General features: G+C 52.5%; 1 protein-coding gene across 1 annotated transcript in view; it reads right to left on the minus strand.

The window, feature by feature from the left end:
• Positions 1 to 1,744: 1,744 nt before the first annotated feature.
• CDR2L (cerebellar degeneration related protein 2 like) overlaps positions 1,745 to 11,206 on the minus strand; it is an 18,252-nt gene continuing 8,790 nt past the window's right edge. Inside the window, exons 2-5 of the mRNA XM_009637851.1 lie at positions 7,015 to 7,127; positions 5,566 to 5,714; positions 4,456 to 4,620; positions 1,745 to 2,630 (exon numbers count right to left, since the gene is read on the minus strand). Coding sequence (XP_009636146.1) covers positions 1,745 to 2,630; positions 4,456 to 4,620; positions 5,566 to 5,714; positions 7,015 to 7,127 — 1,313 coding nt within the window. The remainder of the gene's footprint in view (positions 2,631 to 4,455; positions 4,621 to 5,565; positions 5,715 to 7,014; positions 7,128 to 11,206) is intronic.

An 11,206-nucleotide genomic window follows, 5' to 3' on the forward strand; every position in this document is an offset into this window, starting at 1 on the left:
ATGTGGTGGTGGGTGGTTTGAGAAGGAGAGTTCTGGAGCGGGTACGGTTTGGGCATCGCACTCCTGCCAACTTACCTCTGTGGTACTCAGCTTAACAAAAGAGGATATTTTGGGGGGGGGGTATTTCTGCCCCACTCACCTTGGTGAATGAAAGGTAGCTCCTTGTAATGTCAAGGCCCCAGACTCGGAGGATCATTACATTTTAACAGTCTTCCCCCTCCAAAGCCAGACTCTCATTTATTTATCTCAACGTTGCAAAAATGCCAACCGTTTCCTCAAGATTTCGGGATGTAAGCTGGTGAAAACAGAATCCAAATCTGGCCTGAAGTTTGTCTCCAGGCAGGTACAGAGTAGGTAGCTTACACTGAACTGCTCAGGTTTTGTGGCTCAATGCTCAGGGTGTCTCCTAAACTGTAATGAAATGCTGCTTCTCTACCTAAAACGCGCGTCTGACCATACGAGGTCAACATCTAGTTCATGAAAAATTGAAACTGGTGATTCCTGAGACTGCAGTGGCCTTTTGGCTGGGTGTTTGCATGTCTGTGGAAGCAAAAGTGAGGAGGTTTCAGTGCTGGAAAGTGAACTGGAACAGGAGAGGTGACAACCTTTGGAGACAGTATCTCAGCCAAGAAAGATTATTTTCAGCAGAAAACTGAAATCTGCCCACTCGACTGGGGAGATGTTCAGAGCAAAAGTGTGGGGCAATGTGTGATCAGTGCTACTGCCAGGGCCGGAGCTCCTGACGCCGTACGAGTGTGATGCTTTTTCCTTCTGCTTGCATGCAAGTCACTGGTAGTCAGTTTTGCAAGCCCATGCAAGCTGTATTTGAGGAGTTTGCTACAACGGGGCAATGACAACCTCTTGAAGAGCACAGCACAGAGGGCTGGTACCCAGACCATGAGATGAAAGCATGTCTCTGACACTGTAATAGCACTTCTTGTCTAGCTTATGGGAAGGCCCTGGTCATCAAGTTCCTACCAGGCACAGTGCTTCACCTGGGCTGAAATACTGGGGCAGATTTAAAGCGAGGAAATCCCATATGCCTACAAAGTCTGGAGAGTATGGACTGAAATACTAAGCGATGCTGATGAAGACAGAACAGTCAGTTTTATGTTTCTCTTCAAGTTTTTCCAGTTGCAATGAGCTTGCATTGTAAATAGCTGAAAAACCTGACTGATAAGAGAATGGCTTAATTAGCAAGAACATACTGCCCTTTGGGGAAGGGGAAGGCGTAGACGGAAGTCTCTTGGGTACAAGCGTAGGTTCTTAGCCATAAAACCAAAGTGGAGGGTTGGGTTTGTGTGCTGGGAGCAGCCCCTGAAGTTCTGATGGCTTTTTGTTTTGCTTTGAAACACTGCGCTCCAGCTGTGGCAGGATGCTGGAGGACATCCAGGCTTTTGCTTGCAGATAATCGGGCTGTAAGACAAGCTGAAAAGGGTGGAGGAGGTGATCGGTTTTCTTTTTTCGTGGTGTGGTTTACGTTGCTGTTGTGATGTCTGGCAGCAGCAGCAACTCATGCAGAGATCCGTCATACAGTTTCTGAAGTCCTCTAACTACAATGTACAATTGTCCCAACGAGTTGTCCAGAGCCCAAGCTTAAAAAAGTGAGTTGAGTCTCCGTGACATTTTCTTGCTTGTAGACCTCTCGAACCTTCAAAGCAGTGGGGCCACGTGGCGTTTCCTGGGGCTGAAGAGAAGACTTGGCTGTTGCGATTGCACGTGGGAGTTTGCAGAGAGGCAGGACTCATTTGCTGCTCTTGTTTTTCACCTTTGTGGCATTGATGTCTGCTTTTGTTTTCTGGATACGGGAGAAGATCTCCTTAAAAAGAGCCTTGTACTCAGGCTGGCTCTGCTCCAGCCGCTTGTCCACCGCCTCCACGTGTTTGCTGATGGTCTTCTCCATGGTTTTCCGTTCTTCCAACTCATGTCCCTCTCCCCGGAAGTCTCTGAAGGAGCTGTCGCGAGAGATGGGCCGGGATGTTTGGACCCCTGTGTGACGCACGCTGTCCTTGTGCTGCCGGCATTTGCTCAGGAGCTCTTCGTACTTCTCCAGCAAGGCGTGATACTGCTCGTCCACTTCCCTCAGGATGGACATGCCCCGTTTGCGCACGTTGTTAGCGTGCAGCGTGTAATTGCCCTCGTGCCGGCTCACGGCATCCTTGGTCACGATGGCATTGAGGGCTGTGTCACTGCAGCTTTTCCGGACAGGGTGGTTTGGGGAAGGCGTCATTGACGGCCCATGACTTTTCCCTCCCTCCTCCTCGGACAAGTCGATGTAGTCTGCTTCTGGGGCGTTATTCAGAGGCTCGAGGAGGGCCTCAGACAAGTTGTCTTCTCTGCTGAGCAGATACTTCTTGACTTGTTTCATTTGCTGTAGCTCTAGGAGCTCTGCTTCCAGCTCCTTGATGCGCAGTTTGCAGTTCTCCATCTCGCACACCCGCTGCTCGAGGTCCGAGTACTCCTGAATAACGGAGGTGTACTCTCGCTCAACCCTTTCCTTCCGCTGCTTCTCCTGGTTGACCTGGGACCTCAAGGAGTTCACCATGGCTTGGAGACGCTCATTCTCCCTCTCCAGTGGCTTCTGGTTGAACTCTGTGGAAGAGCTGTGGACCTGGAACGCATCCTCATACCTGAAAGAGAAGAAAGAGCCATGAGAGAGTCTGACCAAGAGACAGTCCATGAGGCACCCTGATTGAGTCTTGCTGACAGTAAGTAATCCCGCTGATGCCCAGAAAGGAGGTGACCTGGGCTCAAGGAGTGAGATATGCCTTCTCCCGTGGGCCAGGAGACCATAAGGTGTGGCTGTGGCTCCTTTGGACACAGAGACCAGGCTTTGTCTCAGAGAACCTGCAGTCTCATTTGATAGCAGTGATGAAAGACAGGAGGGAAATGAAACCCTAGAAGGTAAAAGACTCATGTGGTTAATGGACAAACCATCAATGTTGCCGTGAAGCAAGGATGAATGTTCAAGTGCTACCAGTTTAAGACCTGGAAGTAGAAGGCTTTGAGTTTTTCCTGCTGGAGTTCATCAGCTACTCCTTGCACTTGCCAACAACCCCAGACCCCACCCAGCCAAAAACCAGCGGCACAGGCTCTGCTGTCCTGTGTCTGGGAGGTGCTCCAGAGAGTGGGAGATTTATATGGCAAGGGAGGCAGAAGGAGACTTTTGACAGTTCCCCCTTCTTCACTGCTCACTGCCTGGGAAGCAATAACCCGCACTTCCCCCTTCCCTCATGTTGCTGTCAGGAAATCAGATTTTGCGCCTCCTCAATGAAGTGCCCATGGCATCCTATCTGGTTGGAACAGATTGGAAAAAAGCGAGCACCGTGGCTTCCCCTGGGAGGCATGGCTGGTGGCGGGGTGTATTGAACAGATTTCCAAGTTACTGAAGGGCAGCCTGACCCTCAGAGCCAGCTTCAGAGCTGCCAGCCCAACCGAGGTCCCGAGGCACGGGGGGGAGAGTGGGATTGGGGGGTGGGGGCGAAAAGAACCACAGAGACATTGAGTGGATTTTGCTGGGGGTTAGATTACAGCCTCGTAAACATCCCCATTGCTGCTGCAGTAAAAATGTCTTTTGTTCATATCCTCTGGCAGAGGATGCTTTCAGTAACAAAGTTTATCGATTGCTTATCTATTTAAAGAAGCCTCTATTACGGACAAAGCTGAGCAAGAGATGCCCTCACGAGGTCAGTGAATTAACACAGTGGCTGGGTTTTAAGGAGGATCAAGCGTGCAATAGTGCTGAAGGTGTTTGTACAGCACTTGGCAGCATGTGGCGCATCTTGGTGTGTGACTGGGGCTCCTGGGGGGCACTGGCATCATACAGGACAAAATGCACCATCTCAACTGGTTTCAGGGAGCCAGGGATGCTGGAACTGTGCTGGGAGGCAGCTGCAAAGGGAAAACGGGCTGCACTGGTTTGGGAAGGGAAGCTGTGTAGGCAGCTCGAGGTAAGGGTCTTCTTCATGTGAGGTGTTACTGGGTGGGCTGTACTGGTCTGAGCTATCTAGAGCTCAAGCAATGCCTCCCATCTGCTGCATGTTCCCACATGGCTCCCTGCCAGCATGCCAGGAGAGTCCCAGCCCCTCCAGGCAATGCCGGTCCCCTGCAGCCTAGCCCAGTGCGGCTGCATGAGGCATCTGAATCCTCTGGGTGGCTGTTCTGGCCCTCTGAAAAAGAGCTTATGTCTCCCCATTTGAGGCATCACTGATGCTGGGATCATGAAGGCCCTGCTTTGCCAAGGCCGCCTGCTTAGGCAGGTGGGTAGGAGGGAGGGAGGTCCTCCCTTGACCTCCAGCATTGACTTTCAGGCTCCAGCAGAGAGCCTACATCTCTACGGGGGTGTATGTGGGGTTTTGTGCGCCCCTGAGGGGCTAACCCACCACATCCCCTGTTCACGGGCAGAGGAAGTGGGGTGAGAAGGTTGGGGGGGTTGCTAAAGGCAAGGCTCCGTACCTGGGGCTGGAGCACAGCTCCTTAAGGCAGGGGAAGGTGTGGATGGTTCGGCGCCGCTCCCTCTTCTCCCGCCGAATGCGGAGCTGCTCCAAGCTCCGCATTTCCTCCACCTGTTTCTGCAGCTCCTCCACTTGGTTCTGCAGCCCCTCAATCGTTTCCGTCAAGCTGTGGAGAGAGGAGGGAGCACGGATGAGGAGTCAGGCACTACAGGTCTTTGAAAGGTGTTTTTTCCCTATAGACAAAGCCAGGCTATGGAAGGTGCTTCCAGTTTCTAGCATGTGCCCTGGGAGCATGACAGTGCTTGCTTTTCATGGTAGTGGTTGGTCTTTCTCTGCGTGGTTGCTCTTGAATGGGGGTGTTTGTAGAAAAGGGTGGGGGACTGAAGCAGCGGCAAGGGATCATGCTCATTTGAAACCCTCTGTCCTCAAATCAGTTGGCTAAAACAGTCTGGGACGTAAGTGCTATCCTGGAATATTTCTGCACTAAAAGCGAGCAGGGGAGCTATTTACTCTCTTCCGCTTGTTTCTCTTGTAGAGATAAACACAGAGAGACGGGGCAGAGATTGAGTCTTGTTCCAGCTGTGAATGCAATTTGTAAAACCACTCTGAAACTCCCCCTCTGCACAGTCGTTTGCAAAGATGCTGCATTGCAAGGACATGGCTTAGTCTATTGTTTGCAGGGACGACCTTGATTGTGGGCCTGTTTTAGGGAAGAAAAAGTTATTGACAAACTGGTGCTTCAGCATGGACTAGCCAGGGTTTCGCTAAATGTTGGCTCTGTGCCTAGTGTGCCTGCTGGGGTGCGTGCTGGGCACCTCCTGATATGATTATGTGCCTCTTCTTCAAGGAAACGTGTCTGAGGAGGAGGAGAGGCTGCCGTGCCTCTTTCCTGGCAGCTACAGACACTCCTTTATCCAGCCCTCGTCCCAGGGGTGTCTGTGCTGTGGCTGACCTCTGCTAACCAGAGCTTGTGTTGTAAATAGCTGCAAAACCTGAGTGAGAAGAGAACGGCTTAAATGGCAAAGACACGCTGCGCTTTAGGGCAGGGGAGAGGTGAAACGAAGGTCTCCTGGGCACAGCATGGCTGCGGTGGGAGGAGGGGAGGCCGTACCACTGTATCTTCTGTTGGGATGTCTTGCTTTCCAGCACGAGCTTCTGGTTAGCTAGCTCCAGGTCCCGTGCTGTCAGGTCCAGCTGCTCGTAGACTTTTGCGTGCTGTTCGTTCATCTGCCGCAACATCTCTAGTTGCTTGGTCAGGTACTGCAAGAAAAAGTGAAACAGAAACACTCCACATCCAAAATCCGTGTTGTTTCACAGCAGAAATTCCTACCACCTTTGCTTCCTCTGCCAACGTGTTTTGTGGCTGACTTATCCTCTGCCAGGTTGAACCCTTTTACACAGGTGAAATATTCCTACCCCTGCCCACTGTAAATGCTTTTGTGTCTAAGATAAGATTGAACTTCCCCTGCCCTCTGTGAAGGGCACTAACCTCAATCTCTTTATTCAGCTGTTTTTTGATTCCCAGTACCCAAAGACAGCTGATACCCCTGGGACCGTGACCCTTCACCAAAGTTGACTGAAATTGCCCAGCTGGTTACTGGATTGCCTGACGGATCGATTGCAGAAGCTGCGTTTCCTTGGGAATTCATAGGCTAAAACTCTGAGTCTGTGAAATGTGAGGAGCCTCGTGGTTTCTGCGTGTTCAAAGACCCCTTTCTTGTGAGTCTGTCATTGCAAGATTTTACCCTGGGAGAGTGGCATCTACCCAAGAGCTCACCCTCAGCTGGGACCAGATCCCAAATCCGTGGTGGATGTGCTCCTGAAGGGCTGTTGGGGGGGTGGGGGTAGCTAAATCCATCCGCCTTCTTCCTCGGACATCAGCTGTCAGATCCCTGCAGCCATCGCGTGCTGCTCTGGTGAACTTGCTGCCCTCCTCTGCCCTGCATCTTTTTAAATCGGGGGGGTTCCAATCTTCTTTAATTCACAGACCCGTAGAAGTTTTCCAGTGGATGAAAGCCCTCCTGGCACAGTGGGTTTTAGCCTCTAAGCTGTGGGCTCTTAGAAATACTGCCCTGACCCCAAAGGATGCTTGAAACAGTGGTTTAGATTGCAGCTCTTGGAGAAAGAGCTATTTTATGCCTCTGACAAAGGGGGCTGTGTTAGGGGGTGCCGAGGGGCCAGCTGGGAACAAACGCGATTATGAATAACTGGAATCAAGGGGAAGGAGCAGCAGAGCAAAGAGAAGTGTGTGTGAAGGCTGGTGGATGGGCAGGGAAAGGCCAACCATGCCCCAGATGCAACCTGGGACCGAAATCTGGCATGCACATCTGGGCAGGAGGTGGGGATGTGAGAAGGGGGAAAATCCCAGTTAATGGGGAAAAGGGATCCTCTTCAGGGCTGGGATGGGCTTTAACTCCCATCCCCATGGCGCATGCTTTCCTTTGTCCTGGCATCTGAGCTGTTGGCATTGGTGGAAGTGCTCCTTCCCCACCATCGCCCTTAGCTGACAGCAGTGGCCGAGCAGCTCCCATCCCCACCCCTGGCCCGACTGTGTTCCTACCTCAATTTCCTGCACTTGTTCCTCGTTGGTGGCATACATCTGCTGCAGGGAGTCCTCCAGCTCTTTGTTGCGCTCCAACAGCGTCTTCCCCAGCTCTGCGGCCAAATGCAAGTCTGAAAAGCAGATGGGACAAAGCTGCTGCCATTTCCATGCTCTGTGGGGTAGATGCTGTGGGGTCACCGAATGGCACCACACTGGACACATTTTGCACAGCGCTGGTGTTATTGGCAGATTTTGATATGGATGCGTGCTAATGGGACACACAGCTTCTGGCCTCTTTTGTCTGCAGGAGCGAGGGGAGGCCGAGCTCAGGACACTTGCGGCTCCTCCATGCAATGAGGATTGGGTGCCTGGCTGGCTGCATAACCCTTCTACTACACTGCACTACACACTGCGTAGCCAGGATCAGGCCCCAGGCTTGGCTGTGGCAGGTGCTCAGCACCTTCATCCCCTACCACCAAGACCTGTGGGGCTGCGAGGGGCTCAGCATCCATCAGAATGAGAGCGAGGGTTGGTAAAGCCCTGCGGGGCCCTTGGGGATGCTCTGTAAATTATATTATATGTATCTCTAATGAAGGGAGAGCCTTGCCTTCCCCGTCAGCCTCCATCCATCACCTGCTAATAGACTGACATGAGTAATAAAACCACGCGTGGCTCGAGGGGGCTGGAAGCACCTCCCGCATCTGCCGCCAGGGCAGCACTGTGCTGGCCGGCTCTGCGGCTCTTTCCTTGGGACACCTCCGGGGTGAGGACAAACCTCTTTGTATTCACTCTCTGCCACCTCTAAATGCCCTTAGGAAGCTACTGAAACAGTTGAACTTTAGGGGAAGTGCAGGAAAAAAAAGGAGTTGACAGCATGGTTGGCTTAAAATACTGGGTTTGCTGCCTCCTGGGTAAGGAAAAAGACCCAGGACCCTGTGAGTCCTGTATTGGCCAAAGCTTGAGCACCTCAGGTGATGCTGTTTGTGGGCCTGGGGTGGCACAGCTGGTGCTGATAATGTCCCCTTGCTTTCACAGAAATTGGTTGTCTTCTTAAAGCCTGACTCCCTAGGAGTTCCTCTTTTTTTTTCTGGTGCTTTTTAGGGGTGAATTTCTTGCTCTTAGAGTAGCAGACTGAAAATCTGACCTTAAACATTCAAAAAGGTAAGGAAGCAGGTCCTGATGTGTGTTATTGCTTTCTCTCTGGTATGGTTATCATGTGGTTTTAGATAATTAAGGAGTAGCAATCCTGCCATGTAGGGGGGGACCTGGGTCTCCTGCCCTGGTGTTTTCTCAGCCCACTGTAACGCTCCTCTCTGGTCTGCAGCTAATGATGTGTTTTGCAAAGGCTCTGCCAGGGCTGAGAGCAGCTATAATTTCTTCAAGTGGTTAATTTGGCCATGCAGTGGATTGGGAAAGAGGGATACTTGGTCACTAGGAGAAGAAGAAGGGGAACCAGGACACCTAGAGTGTATGCCAAGCCTGGAAAAATTACTTCAAATGGCCCATTGCAAACTAAGGCTCACGCTGACCTCTCGGCCACGAGGGCTCAGTGGGAGTGCTGTTAGTGCTGGCAGTGCTTGGGACGGCGCAAACCAAGGCTCACGCTGACCTCTCGGCCACAAGGGCTCAGTGGGAGGAGTGCTGTTAGTGCTGGCAGTGCTTGGGACGGGGCTTTCCTGATGGATAACGCTGCACTGTGGGAAGTGCTGATAAGTTATTAGTTTGGGTGACGACCGTGTTTCTTTCCATGTGGCTCCAGCGGTGCCGGAGGACTGGCTCCCCAGATGTGGTCCAGCCACCAGCTGCTCAGTGCATCCTCGAATCTCCCCTTCACCACGGGAATGTGCGCGCCAGCTGTGGCCTGCGTTGCAGGGTGTTATTCTAGGCTATGGCCTTTTTAATTATAATCCTCATCATTGCACAGTGACCTGGTCTGAGGGCTGCGATTCTCCATGGACAGACTTCCTCCACCTATTATTTTCTTTTCTTTTTTTTTTCTCAAGCACTGAATTTCCCCAGTTTCCAAAGTGCCCTTGGGAGACCGAGTGTTTGCTACACCAGCTGGGGACAGAGGAACAGCCAGATGCCAGCAGAGATGGAGGACAATTTGTGCCTTTAAGCTGCTTGGGGCTGTATTTAATGGCACCGTCACCTTGCCAGAGCCAGTGTCATTGCTGGAGACTGGCACCTTGCAAATCGCACCCCCTGCAGCAAGCGGGGCCCCGGCACAGAGGCGTGTATCGAGAGGGCTCCGTGCTGCGCTCCAGGTAATGAGTCAAGTGTGTCCCTGTCCCTGCGGATTACACCAGTGCTCTCCCACCATATGGCATCCAATTTAATGAGCTGGGGTTGAGTTAAGTGGATTAGGCAGTGTAAGATCCTGCATTGTAATTTAAAGGGCTCCGTCAGCAATAATTTAATGGGGGAAATGGGCAGCGTTTGGGGACGAGTGGGAAAAAGGAAAGAATGGGGCTGAGCTCTGAGGAGGAAATTGATTCTTCATTTCCATTTTGAGTATAAGGGCCTGGGAGATTCCAGGCTTGAAGGACACAGGGGAGTTGGTTCTTTTTGTGTCTTTTAACTGCCTCGGCTGTCATCATGCACGCACGCTCACCCTCTGCCTGCCAGCCAGCCAGAGCATCCTCTGTAATCCTGTCTCGTCCGTCCCCCTCACGCCCGAGTCCTCTTCCCCACCTGTTGGTGTCCCTGGGGCCGCAGGGAGGGAAGGGATGCTGCGGGGAAGTGCTTTAATGTCGTCTTTAGCCCAGATCCCTCTTCATCTTTGCGCTATAATCATGGCTCGGCACTGGCTTGGGGAGCGCCCAGCTCCTCTCCTTTGAGGCCTCGGAAACCTGAATGTGAATTTTTTAGCAAGTTGTTTGGAGTGGGGGGAAAGATCTATTTAGGAATTTGGGGGTTCTCTCTGCATAAGACTCTGGCTTCCCACAATTTTTTTTGTATTCCTCTCTGCTTCTCCACTGTCAGATCAGCCAGCCAGTGCCGTACAACTTGCCCTAATTTAGCAGATACGCTGATGCCTCCCTTCCCCCTCCCCTCTCGATGTAGAAGGAGAAATATAGTGGTGGGGAACGGCTGTGCTGCGTGTCCGCTCGCTGTGCCCGACCCCTCTGCAGCCTGCCTGCGCTGAAGGCGCTGCTGTGAAATGGCCAATATTCAGCTTAAAAATTGGGGGCCTTGGCATTGCCCAAATCCTATTTAGGAGAGGGCCACAAATGCAAACTGTCCTGGGCAGCACCAGCTTGGTGCCCTCTGGCTCTCAGCACCGCAAGCGCTGACGTGACCCTTCTAATTAACACCAGCCAGGGAGACACCCCGCATCCCCAAACAAAGAGCTGCGCCTACAGAGCAAAGCGGAGGGAGGGATGGAGGCTGCGTTTCCCTGCAAGCTTCCACAGCAAAGGCGCCTGAGCAAGGAGGGAGGGGAAGGGAAGAGAAGAGAGACCATATGGTGGGAAGGGAGCAGGAGTTGAATCCAAGCAGCGCTCGGTACAGGGGAGCATGGCTGGGCAGTGCATCCAGGAGGCAGCCGTCCTGGAGCTGCAGAGATCATCATCGTCAGCCCGGTGATAATTCTGCTGGCTCTGTGTTGCTGGGGAAACTTGGAAAAAAATAAATATCCTGATACAAAAGCTGCAGCAGGTTGTCTTTGACTAAAAGAGGCTGAGGAACAAACTGCAGGGTGTTCCCCCGCTGCAGTGTCCTGTGGCAATGCTGGCACGGGCAGATGTGCCCTGCACGGAGCTGCTGCAGAGCTGAGCACTTCCCAGCTGCCCCAGCCTTCGCAGCAGCTTGCAATGAGGCACAGAGAGGGTTTGGAGTCATTTTTGCCTTCCCAGTGCTGGCCTGCATCTGTTTGGGGGCAGAGCGCTCTTTGCCACAGCCTATTCTCTGAAGGGGGTTTTCTCCCCAGCATCTCCTGGTTGTGGCTTTGGGGGAGCATAAGCCTGGTGCCGGGAAGGGAAGGTTTCGGCTGCTCTCGGCACAGCAGCGATCCGGTAGCTATTCAGATGATCCTCGTAAATACAGCTTTCTGGAGGAAGCCACCATCTGGAGCGGCTGCGTTGGGCTTTCCCCCCTTGTCTCACTTGCATCGAGGGGATTCATGTGTTCAGGCTGTGAGAGAACAAGCCTGCTGCTCCGAGCACTGGTGAGGGGTGCTGTGCTTTGCTCCTCACCTCTAAATAACCCA

Source organism: Egretta garzetta, unplaced genomic scaffold, assembly GCF_000687185.1.
Source record: "Egretta garzetta isolate BGI_Z169 unplaced genomic scaffold, ASM68718v1 scaffold34, whole genome shotgun sequence".
Classification (NCBI taxonomy): domain Eukaryota; kingdom Metazoa; phylum Chordata; class Aves; order Pelecaniformes; family Ardeidae; genus Egretta; species Egretta garzetta.